The sequence below is a fragment of the Pteropus vampyrus genome, unplaced genomic scaffold (genome assembly GCF_000151845.1).
Source record: "Pteropus vampyrus isolate Shadow unplaced genomic scaffold, Pvam_2.0 Scaffold1, whole genome shotgun sequence".
Classification (NCBI taxonomy): domain Eukaryota; kingdom Metazoa; phylum Chordata; class Mammalia; order Chiroptera; family Pteropodidae; genus Pteropus; species Pteropus vampyrus.
In genome coordinates, this window is record NW_011888782.1 from 41,594,319 (window position 1) to 41,615,066 (window position 20,748).

The 20,748-nt window shown below is 33.7% G+C and overlaps 1 protein-coding gene across 1 annotated transcript in view; it reads left to right on the plus strand.

The window, feature by feature from the left end:
• ABI3BP (ABI family member 3 binding protein) overlaps positions 1–20,748 on the plus strand; it is a 237,092-nt gene that overhangs the window by 130,122 nt on the left and 86,222 nt on the right. The window contains 14 exon segments of the mRNA XM_023527700.1: positions 3,852–3,917; positions 5,086–5,160; positions 5,712–5,786; positions 6,671–6,745; positions 7,656–7,727; positions 8,540–8,614; positions 12,942–12,989; positions 13,647–13,727; positions 14,147–14,194; positions 15,464–15,538; positions 16,235–16,282; positions 17,757–17,813; positions 18,626–18,742; positions 20,025–20,087. Of these exon segments, the coding sequence (XP_023383468.1) occupies positions 3,852–3,917; positions 5,086–5,160; positions 5,712–5,786; positions 6,671–6,745; positions 7,656–7,727; positions 8,540–8,614; positions 12,942–12,989; positions 13,647–13,727; positions 14,147–14,194; positions 15,464–15,538; positions 16,235–16,282; positions 17,757–17,813; positions 18,626–18,742; positions 20,025–20,087 (975 nt within the window).

Genomic DNA, 20,748 nt, shown 5'->3' on the forward strand with positions numbered 1-20,748 from the left:
AGAAACCTCCCTTGACGGTCAGATGGAGGATTATAGATCTTAATCTTTTCATTAGAATCCACTTATTATTTTCAGATCTTAGTTCTCTCAGTACTTTGTAGAACTTCAGTAAATTGCTATACACACTTAAGCTGTATCAATTACTTAAACACTTGAAAGCCAAACTGATCAGTATGCCCAAGAAGTCCTATATTGGTTGGAAAGTTTCGGTGGTTTGCTCAGAATGGTTGAAAAGAGATTAACCTCTACATTTGGTCCTTATTGCTCGCCTATGAGGTGTTGATGGCATAGATCTGGCCCACCCAACTGGATTAAGCCCTAGAGAGGAGAAGAAGTAGGAGTAAGTGGTGGTGATGATGCTATGAGAGCAGGAAAATAGAATTCAAGTGTAGCAGATGGTTTACAGATTTACTGTGGCCTCTTAGAGATTTATAGTCTCAGGCTTTGGTTTTGCTTCATGAGGTTTGTTTTTTGTTTTTGGTTTTTTGGGGGTTTTTTTGCAGGCAGTATTTTCACAAATTTTAAGGTTAACCAGAAAGGTATTTAATTTTTCCATGAACTGAAGAAAGCATTTTTTATTTCAATAGTACTGAGAACTCTGTGTGTGGTGTTTATAAAAGCTTTTCTCATCTAGCTACTTTTGACAGTCCTGTTGTACTTTCCCATTGCTTCTTCATATGTTTTTGGGACTCTATTTCTATGGCCACAAAAGCACATGGTAGATAATTGTGTGGTAGAGGAAGAGATTTGCATGCACGTGTATGTGTATCATAAAATAATTAAAGAACCTGTTCATCTATTTTCATTTATCTTTACTAAAAGCATAAACTATCAACTGTCAAACCATTGTTATTTGCTCATTGTAATGAACATCTTGCAGATTAATTCTATTTAGTCTCTACTACGTACCAGGCTTTGGGGTAAATAAAACTTGGAGTGCATAATGAGCAAGACAGACATCATTTCTTTCTTAATAAAGTCTTTCATTTAAGAACTTATGTTTAAAAGTGAAAGTCTTTCACATAGTTATTAATATTAATAATTTATTAATAATTTGAAGAAAATAAATTGATAAATTCTTAATAATCGAAAATGTCTATGTGCAGTCCTATGTTTCCAGCGTAATATCAGAGCATTTTTTATTATGGAATTTGCATCTAATCAGTTTTTAAAAAGTAAAAGTAAAATGTTTAACCAACAAAACATAACTATGTAGTTTTAGGAACTGAGCAAATGAGCCTGTGGTAGTGAGGTTTATTTCATATTACGATATTTTTTCTATGAAAAATATAAAAGTAAAATTTAGTTATCATGATTATAAGTCATTACTTTTTTTTAAAAGAAACTAGTATTGCTTTGACTTGAACTAATTTTACTCACATTAGGTTTCTCCTCCAACTTTTGGTCCCATTTACGTTCTGTGAATGCAAGATGAGAGGTAGTGCTTAATGTCAAGTAGCTGGAGGATTTATCCATCAAGTAAAAACTGGTAACAGATCTTTGTTTCTGAACAATAACACATGCTATACCATGCGGAGGGTCTGAAAAATAGAAGGGTTCACTCTTAACTCTTAGCTTTTATCAATTTTATAGTCTTTTTTAAAACCAGGGATGCCTAACCATTTCATGCACTTCACTCTGGTAAAGGAGTATACATACAAGAATTTTGGAAAGAAATTACGAGCTGTTGATTTCTAAAGAACTCCATTTCTACACTGTCTTCCTCTCTGACATCAATTTCTTCAGCATCAAAAAAAAAAATCTTGTTTAACCGATGAATAAAATGAGGTGGTATGCTTCTCAAAGCTGCCCAAACAACAGAAAACTTCCAGCAAGTGAAGATTGTGTGTTTTTAGCACTCTTGTTCTTTACTACTCAGCTCTCAGAAATTCCAGAAATAGAAATATCAAGGACCATATCTGCCAGAGAATGTTATTTTAATCTTAAGCATATTTGGGGAAATGTTTGGAAGTAAGAGGTCCCTGACAACTAGAACTTCTAGACATGAGCCACAGTTGCCAGAGAATGTGGAAAGGAGGGCTTCTTTCCATAGTAGTGTGCCTTCTGAGAATAGCCTACGAGAAGATGGCAGCCTGGCTTGGAAACTCCAGAAGGAGGGGAATTGTAAATATGGAAAAGAAGTGGAAAGAGGGTGAATAAATATCATCCCTTAGGACAAAAAGTACAAAATAGAGGAAAAGTGGTCCAGTGTCACTAGATGAAAGAGAAACATGGAACTTAGGATAACATAAAGACAGTTGTGACATTTTTCAAATACAGCAATATAAATAATTCAAGCTATTCATAATTTCTTTCCAAGTATGAGAGGACAAATAAAAATTGGTCAAGTTTTCCTAATTTATTTAGTAGTAGATAGAGCCATCTTTGCTAGATCCATGACTTAAAATTGGCTTAAAGCAAGACTAAGTTCAGCAACTGCCAGCATTTTTGTCCTTTAAAAGATTAATCATTCTCTAACTCTTCAAGATTGTAGCTAGGCTAAAGAAAACTTTATATTACAATGTAATGGTTTACTCTCAGAATTTTTGCATATGTTAACTCATCATATTCTTTTGTTTTGAAGATTTTGCAAAGCAGATTCACCTTCACACGTTAAAATGTATTTTTCTGCCTCTTCAGTTGTAATTTAACATAAACTGTCCTGTCTGCTTATTAGAGTGTGTCACAGGGTCTGAGATGATCTTTCTTACAGCTTCAGCTAGCACTGGTTCAAATCATTACATTGTCACTGAATTACAAGTAATCCCAGTGAGTAAATTTTCTCATGAGTTCCTGCCTTTTTAGTTTATTGCTATACAGCCGTTTTGAATGGGTAAGGAAAGTAACATCTACTTCACAACAGTTCATGCTTTCTCTCTGCCTCTTATTACCATAGTGACAGCTCTTTGCGCAGAAAGAGAACATTTTTATTTTAATGCTCTTTTTACTTGCAGATACAATTTTTATGAAAGTTATCCCTGTTTTAAAACCAACCTCTCCCCTTTTTTTAAGGTCACTCTGCTTTTTTTAATTTCATGTAGAATATTTAATCTTTAAATCTGCTTAGATTATAGAGGGCCCATGGCTTGATAGAGGAACATAAAAAGAAAACTGCCTTTTAATAAAGTAGCAGAAGGGAATAGTGCAAGAGGAAGAATACTGGTCTTAACTCTGTCATTCTTGGCCCTGTGAATTGAAGGAAAAATATGCCGAACTTGACAATCCCAGTATGTGACCACTGGCAAATTACCATTGTGAATCTCAACTGCATTTTCTAGAAAGTAGAGAAAACACTCCATTATCAATAAAGTGAGAATAAAGTCTACCTCACCTCTTTCTCAAGGATATTAAGAGAGTTTAATAAGCTTATATATGAGAAAGTGCTGTGCAAACTGTAAAATGCTGTCCAAATGTAAGATAGCATGATGATAACTTTTACTAAGTAGAAAAACTACGTAGTAAATGGAGCAAAGAGCCTCAGTGTGGCTGCCGTTTACTTTTTTGGAAATCTCTCCCCAAACTGCCATCTGACTTCATTCATGTTTATATTCTTTGAAGCTCTTTGATATAGAGTTGGCACTACTTCATTGTAAATATATAGCACTATGCTCACATCAGCCTAGAAGCCAGTGTCAGGGCTTGCTTGTATAAAGACCTGTAGTTCAGGGAAAAAGGGACTAGAGACAAGTCTCAATGACTGCTTGCACTATCACGTCAAGACCAGGAGCCTACAGCCAAAACTTACAAGCAACCACATAAAACTGTCCTCCTTCAGCCAGCATTAAAATATGTTATGAAATCTCTTAATCAAAATTAACATCTTCTCTGTTGTTTTACTTTTTCTTTTAAAGCAACTTATGATGTTTTCTCAAGTCCTACAACATCAGACGAGCCTGAAATATCAGAGCCACACACAGGTATACCCAGCCTCTCAATTCTTTCTTTGGATTCCAGGTGTTCCGACAATACTGCGCCTCGTTTTCCCGTTAATTTTTGCCGATTGAAAAAAAAAAAAGTGCTCTCTGGAGCTCTGCAGGAAAGAAATACCAATCTGTCAGGGAGAGGAATTCTACCACTCCTCCCATTGAGTGATTATTTCCTTACATCCACTAGTAAATGAGCTCAGCCACATGTGGGAGATAAAGATCGATTTGGTTGTCACTGAGGCAAAGTAATGTAACGAGCTATCGCTCTATTGTTCAGAATTATTCTAGAAAGGTTTTAGAATCCTTGAAAGTTTTCTCTAGAGCAGTGGTTCTCAAGTGGGCGTGATTTCGCAATCTTCTCCCCCGCTCCACCTTGGGGCATTCGGGCAATGTTTTGAGACATTTTCAGTTGTCACGACTGGGGGAGGTGCTACTGACATCTAGTGAGTAGAGGCTAGGGTGCCTCTCAACCCCTACAAGGCACAGGATAGGCTCCCACAGCAAAGAATTATCCAGCCCTAAATGTCAATAGTGTTAAAGTGAAAAACCCTGCTCTAGAGCAATCATGTCATTCATTTTGTCTATTGACGTTCAGTTAGGTCTAAGTTTTGGCATTCACTTACTAATCCAGCTATAGTGAGTTTAACTCCATCTGATAGTTCTTTTAGAAATTGTTTATTAAGCACCTACTAAACTTGATACTGTAGAAGACTCAAAGTAAGACTGGTCTCTTCCAGACATACTTATATGTTTGATATTTTTTGTATGTGTAGCTTTATCTCGGTATTATTTGTGTCATGATAAATAAAAGCAAATAATTTTAAAAAGCAGAAAATAAGGAAAAAAATAAAATAGACTGCTAAGGGTGGATTCCATTAGTAGTTAGGAAACAGAAGAAGCTAGAAAAACCAACTGAAAATCAGTTGAATTAATGAGGCACTGTTTTATCATGATTTCTAATGTTTAAAGTATATATGTTTTTCCTTAAGTGAACTCATCTTCAGCTTCTAATGAATCACTCATTTAAAAATGTTCAGCAATCTTTCAAGTGTTCTTGATATTTTTCCCCCACATGAGGCATAATTTATTACTCATGAGTTTGTATTTTATTCCTGGGGACTTCTACTGCTTTTATAAATGTTGACATTTATTCCAACAGCAACAAGTGATCCATTTCTGGAGTCTGTCCCACCTAAAACTTCTAGAACTCTTGAACGGCCAAGGGCAACACTGGGTAATGTTTTTAACAGAAAAATCATTCTTTGTTTTAACAGAAAATTCATGTGAATGCCTGTCTTCCAAATGACCGTTTCATTCCATCACATCTAATCATTTATTTCTTTCCTCTTGCTGAATACAAACACACACACGCTTTTTTTTTTTTTTCGTATAATGCAGACATCTTATGTTTCATCTGGGGTTCTTTTTTTCTTTAAACTGTAATAGATTATATATTTTTCCATCCTTAAAGAAATGAAAGGCTTTGGAAACTGCATGAACATTTTCATCATTCATATCATCCCATCTCATGTGTTTGTGGCCTGTATCACCTCTTTCATGCCTTGAGTTTGCTAGAGTCAACTACTAAACAATTATCATTCTCACCTTTTCCTTATTTTACATCATTATTTTACCCATCAGCTTTCCAGATTACATGCATTCGTCATCCTTAATCACATATTTGTAGCGTGTGCTTTGTAACACCATCTAAAAGCATGTTAAAACTCTTAAAATACCTCATTTTAACTGGAATTACTTGGTGGGATGGGGTGTTTGTGTTCTCAGCTCCAAGTGAAACACCATTTGTTCCTCAAAAACTGGACATCATTACCAGTCCTGAAATGCAACCTACAACACCTGGTAACTAATGATATTTGCATAGCTGTGTGCTTTAAAAGAATAGATAAAATGTATAAAAAGAATCAGTTATGTTGGCCTTTTCAGAATATTTTCAGTAGTAAACATTTCCCTTTGTTCTCTACCATGAAATTTTTCAAAGAACTGGGTTAACTATTATACTTAGCCTTGTGATTATTTTCAAAGAATTCTCATAATTTTGATGTCCATATATATTTTGAATGATTATTTTTTTGCTATACTCCTTTCGAATTTACCAGCCAGAAAATAGCAGAATTATAGATGATAATTATTTTAAAATACATTCCCTTCTATTTAGCACATTTAGATACCATATACTGAGAGTATTTTTCTAAAGTAGTCTAAATATAAAGAGCACCAACTGGGCTTTACAGTCCTAAATGTAATGAAGAAAAATGGGTTAAAGAAAAGTAACATAAATTAAATTTATAATAGAAAATTATTGGAGTAATGAAGTTTATTAACTCATGGTGAGGTTAGTAATACGCTCCAGGATTAAAGAAGTTCTGAACTTTTCATTCTCTAAATCCCAAATATTTTACTTGTACTTCTCTCCTCCTATTTGGGAAATCATCTTTTGAGTTCTTAATTGTTTCATGTGTTCTTAAATTCCTCAATGGTGCTTACTTTGCAGTGCATTTAATCGAACAATGTATTTTCAATTCTCATATAGACATCTAATTTTTTTGGCCTGATCAACATTTATTTATTGAGCATCTAGTGTAAATAAAGCACAGTGCTAGGCATTCTAGGGATACAAATAAATAGAAAGCAGTTCTTGCACTCAAGAGGTTTATAAGTTTACATTTACAACCTGATTGATCCCTGAGAAATATTTATGAAAACTATTTTAAATCTTATTTCAGCTCCTCTACAAACTACATCTATCCCTTCCACACCTAAACGACGCCTCAAGCCCAAAACACAAAGAACCAAACCTGGTAAATAAATGTCTCTTTAAACTTTCAGGATGCTTAATTCCAAATAGATAATATCCATCTTCTTACTATAAAAAGAAGTGATATGATTCCATAGGTTGAAGTTTCTTTATAAAATTTGAAATTAACTAAAAATGAATAATTAATAATACAAAATAACAATCATTTCTAATAAGATTTTATTGAAAGTGATGTAAGCGATGTCCTTACACATGAATTTTGATATAAATCTAGAAACAAGTCCTGCTATCACAGCATGATAGAATGAGAAATATAATTTATATTTTTGGTATGCCATCTACATTTAAATGTTTATTCTTGCTTTTTGGTGCTTACTATGTTTTCAGTTTTGCCCAAGGGCAATGGCCGAGATGGAGAGAACATGACTCATTATTAGCTTTTCAATTGCTAATAATCTTAAAAAGATAGTACATCATAAACAATGAGAGAGCATAAGATTATATAATCCACTTGTGAGTCTATAATACTTATGTAGAAGGTCATAAAGAAAAGTAAGCATTGAGGATGCAAACTTCAAAATAGATGTAGTATTTGGACAGAGGAAAAAGGAGAGGAGAACAATGTATTTTAAGGCACAGGGTTTGGGTGGTAGAGGTAGCCTATCAATCTGGAAGTGATGAGCATCATTGTCAAATAATATTCTCAGAATCATACTCAACAAGCTGGGTTTTGCTTATTCTGTTGCAATATTTTTTAAAAGTTTTTTCTCATCTATAATATTATGACTGAGTTTGAAAATTCTTTCCCCAAACTGTTAACTAATTGCCTACTTTGTAAACACTGACTACTAAATATGGCAGGCTTTTATAAAGGTCATTCAGTTCTTCTTTGGAGGATATCTCTTCATTGTCTCTAGGATATAGTAATATTTCTTTTTCCTTTCCATCACCAGGAAGAACCAAAAGTCCTGGAACTACTACATCTAAAATTTTTAAAAGTCCTGAACCTACATGGACAACATTGGGTAATGATATGTCTTTAGTAGATGTATTTACTTCATTTAATCATGGAAAATCCAGTACCTCAGCTTTCATGTAATGTCTAGTCTCTATTCTAATTGGCTCATTCAACAATACTGAATGTCTTATTCAGTACATCAACTCTGTGGCTTTCATGGTTTTGAATATCTGACCCTTTAGTTAATGGATCCAAACTCAGCATTGGACAACATCCTGTGGACAACAGCCTTGGAAAGATGTTAAACCACTGCTTCTTTCTCATTTTCTATCCAATCATTATATTCAAAGTTGGGTCTTATACATATCTCTCCATTTGTTTTTTTTGCATAGCTCTCCCTCAAGTTCAACTTCAGACGTTATATCGAAAAATAACTTTCTATTACGGTGTTAGCAGAATTTCTTTATGCTGCAGATCATAGCATTATACCTACCAATGAATAATTTTTTTAAAACAGGGTTTTTTCTGGTGCTTAAAAACTTAGATGTAGCTGAGAAATATGAAATAAGGGTGTAAATGATTACACTGGTGTTTTTAAAGCATAGATTAAAATCACTGTATAGTTTTTATAGTTATATAGCGGTAATACTATTTCTGTTAAGTCAAATATACTCTAGAAATGTTTTCATAAACCAGATGAAAATTTATCACTGTATTTCCATTAAATCTTTCTCTGTGAAATATTCTTTTAATGAACGCTTTCCAAAATCTTCCAAGATGATGTGTTCATTTCACTTAAAGTATAGGTTTCCCTTTTGTGGTTTTAGACACTGAAATGCCTACATATTAATTTCTTGATTATTTTGTTTCTTTTTTCAGCTCCCAGTAAAACACAATTTATTTCTTTGAAACCAAAAGTCTCTCTCAGCCCAGAAGTGACACACATCAAACCTGGTAACTACCCTGAACTTTTTTTAATATTCCAAGACTAGGGTTGAAAAATTGTTTTATACCACTCTTCAGAGCAAGAATTTCTGATTTATATTTTAATATTTAATGCATTTTTCCATGAAAAGTGCAAAATGTTTTGAAATGGTTTCATAACCAGCCTTTCTGATATTTTTGCAGCATTGCTCTGAGCTGTGTGTGTAGAGGATCATTATGTTCATGACCATCACAGAGAAAACACAGAAAACGAACAATGTGAACGATTGAGGACTCCCTTGTCTAGGACTAGGAAATAGTTTCCAGTACCAAAGTTGACTGGAATTCTGATCACACTGAGCAATCACCCTTCATCTGGAAAAGGGAGAAATGTTTCCATCCCTTAAGAGCTCTGCCTTGTTTGGAGCTTCTCAGTCCTCAGGCTGTAAGACTAGAAAGGATTGTATCTCCCTGGTGCTCCATGATTTCTTTCTAAATAAGGGCTGATTTCTGACAAATGGCTTTTGTTTACATCTCAGGATATATTAATGGTGTTTTGCTCTTTTGCAGAGAGGGGTTACTCTGTGTAATTAAAAACAGAAAATTCCCTTTATAAGGATTACGAGACATATTGAATAACCAAATCTTTGTGTTTTCTATCCAGAATCTATACAGCAATAGTTTAAATGTTGACTTACAAGATTGTATATGGAAACTTTGTCACTATTCGTCATTTCCATCTAAATTTTAAACCCTTAGTTCTGAGATAAATATATTTCTCACTATGATGTGCAATGGATTTTTCATTAATGCATGTTTACAAAGTAGGATTATTAAAGCAAGAGAGGTACTGCTTAAGTGGGCATGATTTATTTTTTGCAATTAAATGGGTAATGAAGAAAAACTGCTCAGAAAAAAATCTCATAACTCCCTTTAAAGAGAAAGTGATATTTCCAGGTGTAGGTATCACACTGAAGGAAATTAAGGATTAGGCAAAAGGAGTGTAGTTGACATTGACCATTAGTGAGGTCTCCAAGACAGAGAAATGGAATGAAGTAGTCTTATTCAGAGAGGTTATCTGGAGAAAGAAGCATAGCTGATAAAATTCAAGAGCCCTACAAGTTTAAATCAACACTGACATCCATATGGGCATTTATTTAAAAATCATGCGTAGAGGACTTTGGAATAAAGTCGTAACTATTATATTTATAATGTATTTTGAATACAGGGCTATTACCAAGCAGATTGAGAAATATTACTATATGTTTGAGTTACTGAATTTAATATTTCTCCAATCTAATTATTTCTGTTATTACAAGATAAAATTTAAAACATCAAAAAATGTCTCCAAATGTTCATTATAATTTATACAAGATAAGTTACATTATTAATTTCAGCAGTTTCTAAAAAGGTTTCTAAGAGGAAATTCATTAATACAAATAAGAGTGAAAGGTATATTATTATTCTAAGGTGTTTGAGCAAAGAAGACTTCTTAATTTGACATTTCCTTTTAAAGTGTGGAAAATTATTTGGAAGCTTAATGAGTTTATATTCCTTTGATTTCTGCCATCTAATCACCTAAGAATATCCACATTTTTCCCCTAAGAGCAAGTAAGTACAAGCACTTCGGAATCTGCATCTAAATTTATGGCAGCTCAGGTTGACATTGAGTGGTCTGAGACAACACAAAGTAATGACAAGATGTCTGCAAACCATTGCTTGGGTTTTAGCTTTTTACATTTTATTTATTTTTACTTTAGGGTAGTCCACCATTACAGCTCTGCTGAAGACTTCTCTTTCTAGCCAAGGTTCAAGAGAGCAAATAAACCACCAAAAGCTTTTTGATTTGAGTGATTCATTGCCTTTCTCAGCCTTCTCCTCGTACTCTCCTTTTTTTTCCATTTCAATTTTCATGCAGGCTGATTTCCTTTGGTTTTCCTTTGTGGTTAAACTAATAAGTAAAAACCTACATTGGTTTTGGCTTGTTTTGTAAGCAGAATCTCGTGCTTTCTTGAAAATCCCAGCCATCTACCACGTCTCTACTTGTCTGCCTCATCCAATAAGAATTGTTTCCTTCATAGATAATCTTTAAGATTGTAACGACATTTGGCTCTTTAAGCTTTTAACAGACTGAAAAAGGGAGAGACCGCCAATTAATTACAGGTGCTTGTTTTACATAGTTCTCTGACATAGTGGAAGGAACTATAAATTGTTCTCTTCACTTGCTACAAATCCATGAGGGGGTTGTATTTTTCGCTGTTTTGTGCCGAGGTGAGTGGAGTATTTACACACCACTCAGCATTTTAAAGGAACATTTTTGTACCTTTTTCTTTAAGATTAAGGATAACTCCTTGTCAAACAGAGGAAGTCTTGTTGGAGAGGTGTTTGCTTTTAATAAACACTGACTTTAATATTTTTATATGCAGATGAATTGGAAGCTTAATTGATTGGGGTCCATACATATGTTGTCTCAGTCTGTCAGGAACTTGAAAATGCACATATTTTTTAATAAAATTTAAAAGGCAACATTCTTTAATCTTTCTAAAAGCTAAAAGATGCCATGAGTAGCAAGTTTTACATATTTTTTCACACTTGTAAATGGCAACTTTGTAGAAATTAAAACATAAATCACACCTCAAAATTTCAAAAGATTTTTTTGTTTGCTATTTTCAGATGTAGATTTTTTTGATATTTGTTATATTTAATGTATTAATATTATTTATTTCCCTTTCTCCTATAGAATCTGAGACATCCAGGCTCATTCCATCTGTCCCCTCCTCTGCCCCCGCTGCCAATTTAAATGACACTGGAGGGCTTGTTATCCATCAGAATATTTAAATAATATTATTATTCTATTTTTTCAGCATTTCATGAAATCTGAGACTGCTTTTTGACTTCTGCTGATTTACTAACCAAAATGGACTAAATGTCATATGTAAACCAATTTGTTCACCAGCAATAGATGCAATAAATATGGAGAACAACATATGAACACTTGTGGCCCTTTTTAGACCCTGAGTTCAATTCCTATTTTTCATAAAAGAATATCATACCCAGTCAAGCTGAAAATTATCTAAAACTAACAGAGCTTAGACGTAGTTACAGGTGTGATGGCTCTGCTGCCTATTCCCACTTCCTTGGGTGAACCTGGCTGTTCCACATGAAAACAAAATGACAGATGAACAGGATACTTCAAGCAACTTCAGAGAGGCCACCCCGACCTCCCTTCAAAGTAGTATCCCTTCAAGCAGTAGGAGCAATTTTCAGAATATTGGGTAGTGTGGAAAATACCTAAAAATCTACAACAAAAATTAGAAATCTCAATTTTTATTGTGGCTTGTGAAGAGGATATGGAGTGTTGAGTTTTTCTGTCATTAACCCGATTGCTCATCAAAGAGCACTTTTTATACTAGAGGACAATTTGATTTCCATCTTAGACGGTGCCCTTCAGCATTGTCTTTGATAATACTGATTTTTATTGCAACCCCAGAATCTCAGACTCTACCACCACCATGATCAATAGGTAATGGAGTTCCTTTAGTGAGTGAAAAAGAATTATCTTTCTTTCACATTTTCTACCTTTAACTTTGTCCTTAACTTTGGCTTTTTAAAAATTTATTAATTATCCATCAGATCTTTCTTTCAGCCATTTTTGCCAGAAGATAAACATTCTGCCTAAACTTGACTAAGTAGAGGTCCCGAGACAGCAATGAAAGCCATACTGATTTTGATTAGACACATTATTTATTGTCCCTCCTTATATTTCAGGAATGTGTCCTGAACTTCTTTAACCTGGTAATTTCCAGTGGAGGATCATGGCTTCCCTAGGACATATTTGTACTTTCACTTTTGGAGGTGTTTTTCTTACTTTCAAACTCCAACATTTGTAGGTTTTCTCAAAAATATTATGGTCTTTCCAGATCTAAATATCCTGATATGTCACTAGGAAATTCATTAAAAGATATAGAAAAACTAACCTCAATCTTTATAGCATTTTTCCTGCAAGAAAGCAAAAAATGTGTGTCATCTGCTGGTGTCATCTTAGCCAATTACCCATATTTTCCTTTTTAACATCAACTGTTGGTTACTTTATTGCATTCACATCTTCCAAATGAGACTCATTACCATTTTCCTTCCACTTCTCTTTCCAAATTGAACTGACTAGCTACATTTTTGTTCATTTTGTCTAAAAACTCAGGAATCTATTTAAATAAAAATAGAATTTCTTATGTAGGTAAAAGTTTCACCATTTATATTTTCTCAACTTAATAATTAAAAATCAAGTGTTTTTCTTATTTAAATAAATTTCATCATTTTCCCTTTGATTTTGATTCCTTCTCAATGATTTTTTATGCAGTCCTAGAACCTGGAACACTGGGAACCAAACCTTCAATGACAACATTAGGTAATACAGTTATCGAGTGAGTGACCTTGGCTTCCCCTTTTCCTGACTGCTGGTATCTTTATTAACAGATTCACATTAATGGATTAGTTCATTAATGTCCATTTGTGTGTGTGTGTCCTTTGTTCTACCAGAGAGAAATTTTAAATCCCATAGTTTCATAAACTACGTCTCATTTTTAAAAAGTTGCCTTCTATAATTTCTGTATTCAAATTCAAAGCCTTTTAACACATCTCATTGATTTGCAAATTTTGTTTAATGCTAAGTGAAAAACTTTTGCTTTCAAACCTTAGGCCAAATAAATTTTAATTTGTATCTGTAGTGGCTTTTTAAAAGTAACTTTTCTCATGTTCCTTTTGAACATGCACCTTTAAAATTTTTATGAGACTCTTCTCTAAACTATGCAAAGTTCTGGGTTTTCCATCTCAAAATGGAAGAAGAATAGTTCTCTTGAACTGTGATTGTTTATAAATCTTCGACATAAAAAATTATTGAAGACCTTATTTAATTGGGTAAATAATGATAGAAAGTTGCAAAAAAGAAGAGTGCATATCCACAGTAAGTCAGAAGGCTAAGTGTGCTTCTAAGATATATGTAACTTTGACTGTCAGTTTTTCGAGCTAATACTCTTGTATTAACTAGCTAATTTTCTTTCTTCAGCTCCACCAAAGACCAAACGACCAGGTCGCCGCCCCCGCCCTAAAACCACACCTAGTCCAGATGTGCCCAAGTCCAAACCTGGTAAATGTGATGTTCAAGGTTCTAATTAGCACAGAAAGGAGAATATGAAAGCTTCTGATATAGTAGCTACCTACTACCTGGAGCCAATATAATTGATTTTTATATTTGAGTATCTGTACTTTCCATATTTATGTTATATGAATATATATTTTTATTCGCAGGTACACACAGCAGTAAGCTACCCACTAAGTGGACTATTAAAGTAGGGCACCCTAAAAAATCTTACATAGGCTGCATATTCATGGCAGATGGGTTGTGGAAAAGCAATAGGGAGAAGAGGAGTGAATGGGGAAAATAAAAGGGAAGATCACACCCTAAAAGAAAAGGACACAGCTTAAGTAAGGATTGAGGAGTAATGTTTCCTCCCTCAAGATGATGCCTCTTGATATAATGAGTGTTTTGGTATTTTGCTTCTATAGCTCTGGAACCTGCAACGGTACAGCCCGAGCTCTTGGTGCCCACAGTCGGTAATTCTACTCTCCTCCAGCTGCTTTCACGTTGTCACTTTTGCTTTTCCTACTCTCCTCCCAGGCATGAATGTAGCTGCACCACAATTTCGTTCTATGCTTCCACTCACGTTTCCTATCTGGGTCTGAAGAGCCTACAGATAGGAAATTTCTGGAAGAATCCTGTGTGCTTATTTAAGGGAGGTCTGTGGCCTTGGACACAACTTCCTGATTCTCCACAAACCCTCTGTCTTTTCCATCACATGTATCTTTGTGTTGAGAAAACCATCTACTCTTTCTCAGATAGGGACTTCTGTGCTCATCCTAGACTTGACAAATGGCAAAATTTTATTCCAGTGCCATGATTATCATTTCATTGCTTTATTCATTCAACTTGTAAGACTTTCTCTCTTTTAAAAAGCTGCATAAAATAATGGCTTCTTCAGCTTTCTTGTTTCTTTGAAGAATGTTTTTGAATATGTTTTGGTAACTAGAAGCACAAATACTGTTCTTGGTCTAGAGTTCAATATAAAAGTACTATGGCCTTTGTAACTTGAGAACATTAAAAGTCTCAAGCTAGTTTTATTGGTTTTTGTACTAATGCTGTTTGATTATGATTATTTCATTATAAGTTCTCAGCATCCACAATAAATCTGTCACTCCTTTACTTTAGAAAACTCTAGAAATTAGTAGCCGTGTTACATTGCGTATAATTTCAAGTGTTATAGATTATTTTCCAGGTCTCCTACTAAGCAAGTTTCAATTTACTATTTTTATACTCTACATTACTATTTTTATACTTAAAAAAAAAACTATCAATTAAGAAATAGACCTATTATACTTGTTACTTTTGAAGTATGTAGAAAAAAGTTTTATTATAGTTCTCATTACTTTTGCTCAAAATGCTCATCTTGAGTATTTCCTGAAAATTTTTCTTTTTGGAAAAATAAGTAGAAATGGCCATGTTTCTCACTCTTCCCATATTCTAGGAGTTAATTGTGTTGTATATTCACTGAATTTATATATCTTTGTTCAAGCATACATGTCTTTAATCCTGACAGTTACAGCTATGACTATTATGCTAATTTTTAATACCATACCTTTTTCTTTAGCATTAAAACCATCCAAAAGACCTAAAACCACACATAGACCAAATATACTTCAAATCCAGCCTGGTATCACTACTTACAGTGCCTTGATCTATAACAAGGAAATGGTATATAAGTAACATTAATCTTGACATTCAGAGCTACGCTATGACACTAATTATAGCACTTTTTTTTCCTTCAGATTCAAAACCACCAAAGCAATTACTTCATAAACCCCAAACCACAGCAAAACCAGATAAGCCACCAACTAAATCCAGTAAACATAATTTCCAGTGCCTTACTTTAAGAAGCATTGTCTTTGGGAATGTTGCTGAAAATGTTGACAATTTGTTATATAAAGCATAGATACCTGTACCATGATTTTGTCCATTGTCTTCTCAAAATAGTCACACTGATGTTTTAATTGTTAAAAGGACAAATCACAGTGTGGGAAATTAGTAAATTTTACATCTATTAGTCTGACATATTTCATTTTCCTAAAAAATTTGTAGGCTTTGTTTTCTGAATTCAGGTTTGTAATGAGTAGAAGACTGGTTTTTCTCTATCTGGAATCTTTTTTGAACGTGATTTTAGCAGCCACCACTAGGCAGCACTCAGGAGGCTAACACTGTATTCTTTATAGGAACATAATCAGAGATTGGCATCTTCTAAAATACCTTATTGGCATTTTAGACAGTAGCTATTTACTAAGTGATTTCCTACCAAATAAGATATTTATACAACAGTTCTGAAAATTCAACTGTTTTGCAATTGAAATTTTCTCCTCAGGTTTCAATTAGTATAAAATTCAAGTTTAGTAAGAGAGAGCCTTTGATAAAATAAGCCTACCATGAAGGCAATTTATATTAATTCAGAATAAACCAGGTCTATTTCCCTTGAATTAAGCATCGGTGAGCACCTACAAGTTTATACTTTCTTTTAATATTTAACCTGTTTATTTTTTGTGATGCAGTCTTTGAGCCTGTTACATTTGAAACTGAAGCTCCCTCCATAACCATAGGTAATGATGGATGTCTTCCTTCCTGATCAGTGTTTCTCTCAGCTTCCTCTTCTCATCTCTATCATTATCTGTATTCTCTTGTGTAAACAATTATTCATCATCTCTTTTCATTCATTTCCAAAATTTGTTTACTGTTTTCAACAGGGCTTTTTTAACATTGTTAAGCATTCTTACATCTGCTGCTCAGTTTAAAATCTCTGAATGTTATTCTTTCTTTCATCACTTTCAGAGATGTTCAGATTGCTTGCAGCATTTGATGCTGTAGAGAGTCACATGTGCTCTCTTTATCCATCCTTCAAACCAGAAAATTTTTGAGATCTCTGATTTTATGTACATAATTTATGAATGTGAGATAGAAGCAATGAAAAAGTTAGCTGGGGCTCGAGACAATACATAATTGTCTTTTTCTTGAAAAATCTCTTCTTTTATTCCATACTGTCCAAACACAACTGAAATGAATGTCAATTTTTTGTTAACAAATTCGTCTTGTGACATTGAATTAGAAACAAAATAGGGATTCTCATTTCTCTATTTGAAGGCAGTCAGCTCGTGTATTGTTTTCATCCCATTTTCCTTGCTTTCTCCCTTTCTTCTGTACGCCATGTTTTCCATTAGTTCAGACGTTCCAGATGTGACTTAAATCATTTTGTGCTGTATGTCTTTGACAGTCAACAAAGGCAATCTCCATATGAGTTCTTTCAGGGTATTTGGTGATAAGATGTTTTAATGTTACATTTAATCCTCTGAATTTAATAAAACATAGAGACATTAATTATTTAAAACTAAAGAGTTATTAAATCTTAATTTCATATCTACACATAAGTCATTTCAGAATACTATAAAATTATAAAAATCCTGTTTATCTAGATAAAAATTTGAATTATTACTTTTCAGACTTTTTTCTTAATCATCTCTGTTCCTCATTTCAATAATTATCTCCTAATTATCTATGTGAAATAAAGGAATAAATGAGAAGAAATAGTAGGAAAGAGTATCATATTATAGAGGAAAAGCACACATTCATCTTTTGCATGACTGTCACAGATCTCCAATAAACAGACTGATTAAGAAGATATTTTAAAAATCTCACGACCACCATTCCTCACAACAAATATTAATAATGGTGGTAGAAGCCTTTCAAATACTAACAGAAGCTTTCATGATAATTATTCAGAGTAATTTAAAATATATGTCAGTCAACTAAGATTTTTTGGAGCCAACTTTCCAATATAGTTGGAATCAAATAATTAAACAGAAAAAAAGTTTTTCATTGGCCTCATAGGGATGCACAGTGCAAAGAGTATGGCTGTTTTTATGAGATAATGGATACCGGAGTACAGCCGGTATTACAGAGCAAACACTATTTTTCCAGAGTTCAGAAATGCTTTTTAAACATTACAGTGTTAAGAAGTTCATTTTCAAGATACATTTTTTCATTTTCTATGTTTCTGCTTACTGTATTGCTTTTTGTCAGTTTCTGCCACAGACATTGAACCTGTAACTTTGAGAACTGAGGCTTCCCGAACATTAGGTAATAACCTTTTTATGTCTTTAAGCAAGTGTGTTTTCTGCTCATTGTCCAGTCTATTCCATTATTCTCTTGGTCAAGAGCTTTTCTCTAAGACTTTTCTCATCAACCTCTCTTGTCACTCAACTAGATTCTTCATTTTGAATATAATGAAGATGTCTAAAACAAGTTAATTGGTTAGAATATAAGCCTGTTTACAGCTAGTGCAGAGCATCTATCTTCAATACTATCTAGCTTTATTAATGCTCTGCAGAGCCTGTGATTGTGTTTAGTGTTCTGTGGTAAAGCTGAATTTCAAACACAATTAGGAGTGTCTGCCCCCATATCATTATTTATAATGCTGCGGGCATCAACAGGAAGTTGTTTTAAGATATGCAGAGCATTTTTATTGCCTACCAAGGATTTGAAGAAATGAACTGTGCTTATTCTAATAATATTTAAGAGGATGTATGCCTAAGTGAAGTAATTTCTAAGTGCAGTCTCCCAAAAGTAGGTGATCCTGGGTCTCTCTCTAAGATGACATGGACATGCTGTGCTTCTGACTTCTGTTGGGTCAGGATCATCTTTGAAATCTGACACTACCAAGAATAACAATGTTTTAAGATTATCAAAATAACATTATATAGTCTCTCTCTAAAGAACTGTCATTGGACCCCTCAAAACTTTTTTTTACATAGAGATGACAAAATTTTGAACTTAAGAGATAAATTTCTCAAAAAAATCTAACAAAAATTTTAGAAAACCTAGAGCCATGTATAATCCTTTTTTTAGTTTCTGGAGTAATAAGTTGACATTAACCAGTTTCCTTTCTTCAGCTTCAACAACATCAGAACAACCAAGAACACGTCATCCACGTCCCAAACCTTCGAAACGTCCCAAACGTCCCAAACACAAAACTACGCCAAGTCCAGAGGCACCTCAGATTGAATTAGGTAAATACGTGGTTCCTGGTGCCTGTGGAACCCCATCAGATGTGATACTGAGGTGGCAGTTTAACTTGCCACCTAATAACCCCTGCGACTTTTAAGGGTGGAGCACCAGGTCACAAGTGCTCTAGTCAATACCTGTGACTTTCTCATGCAGCTTGGTATATTTTTGGTACCTGTGTATTTTATCTGCTTCTCTAACAATTGAATAACATTTTTCTCTTTGAATCTGGCTCAGCAAAAACTTATCTAGTTAAGTATCTACCATATTTAGTTCAATTTAATAACACATTTTATTAGCTTAGTTGAGAAAGGAAGCTGCTCCTGTGTGAAACTATTCATAAATAGATATAAAGGAATATGGGCCAAAGCAACATATTGAGTTTTATCTGCTATTAGGCACATAGTTAATTCTTAGAGAAGGAAAAGATCAATGGGCTGATAAGTATAATGTGAACCTTAAAATTTGTATAGTTTGTAGATTTGTTGGAAGGATGGGCATAAACGGAGACAGGAAGGTGCCATATGTGTGAGTGATGTCAGAAGGATAGGAATTAGAAGTGCAACCTGATTGTGAGAAAGAGAAAGGCAGTGTTTATTTAGCTGGAGCTCAAAAATTTTGCTCAGCAATGCTACCATTAGATGGGTCCATGAAGAAGACCTTAAATGCCTAACTTCAGTGATTGGATTTGAGCAAATTAGCTAAAGCATACTCTCCTAACCTCCCAGGCTCAGGCCTTTTCTATTCTGATAACAAAGATGCAATGACAAGTTTTGCGACTAAAGGATCCTCTGTATCTTTTTTATATGCCTTTATTTGAACAGAGGTCTTGGTCTTTTTCCAAAGTGGACTCTCAACAAAAAAGAGCATTATCTATTTTGGTTATTCATTACAGTGTCTGCTTAAATATAAATAAATCTCCTTAAATATATATAAATCTATCATGACCTAGAGCTTTGTTTTCCAACATATAGTGTTATAAACTACATTTTTTCTCATATATAGTTTCTTTCACATTATTTTCTCATCATTGTTAGCCACAGTGTTATTAGATACCTAAAGATTTTTCTAAGTATGGTTTTCTATTGTATTATCAAATAATACAAAAACAAGCAAAACTTACAATTAACCATGCGGAGATACTAAGGATATAACCATTTCATAAGAATGTTTGTACCATCACCTCAGAACTTTAAAATTTTTGCTTTTTGGCTGTAGAACCAATGCTACACTGGTAATCATTTTCAAGAGATTTTAGTGACTTTTCTCATGTGTTAACATTTCTAGTTTTAATTACTTTTGATCATTTCTTGCTACAGACGTCAAACATTAATCCTGAGACATCTTCGGGTAATGATTCTTTATGTCCTTCAGCAAGTGCTTATTCCTATTCATGATCAGATTTATCTATGGTGCTATATAAATGACAATGTCATAATTTGTCATCTTATTGCGGTATTCATCTTCAAATATAAAAGGCTTTCTTTCTAACACAAATGTGTAAAGATTTAATTCAAGAATATGTTCCATATCTCAACTTGAAATTGCATCATGTGAGCTGAGTCTCTGTTTGAACAGTACTGTTCGTTAGAGCTGAGGTCTAACAAATCTGTGATCATATATCCCTTATTTAGACCAATACAGTATCAATTACGATACCATGAAGTTTCTTAAAGAATCTCACTTTCTATATAGCAAGTCCTACATAACTTTTTTTACTTTGTTGATATTTCAGCAAATTTCGTATACTATATTCTAGTAAATAACCAAGTGTAAAATTTGCCTAAGCCTACTCATTTGAAATTGTAAGTGAATACTATAGGGCAATTTGAACTTCTCTCACACCATCATAGTTTTAGCAGTGATCGTAACCAGTTTTGGATTGGGGACACTTTCAAGAAAATCGGAGTTCCTCATCTTCATTTCTTAAACAGAATTTTAATCTCTGGAGAACTCTTAATTATAAAAGAAAACCTACTAGTATACTAAGGGAGAAAATTCCAAACCAAAG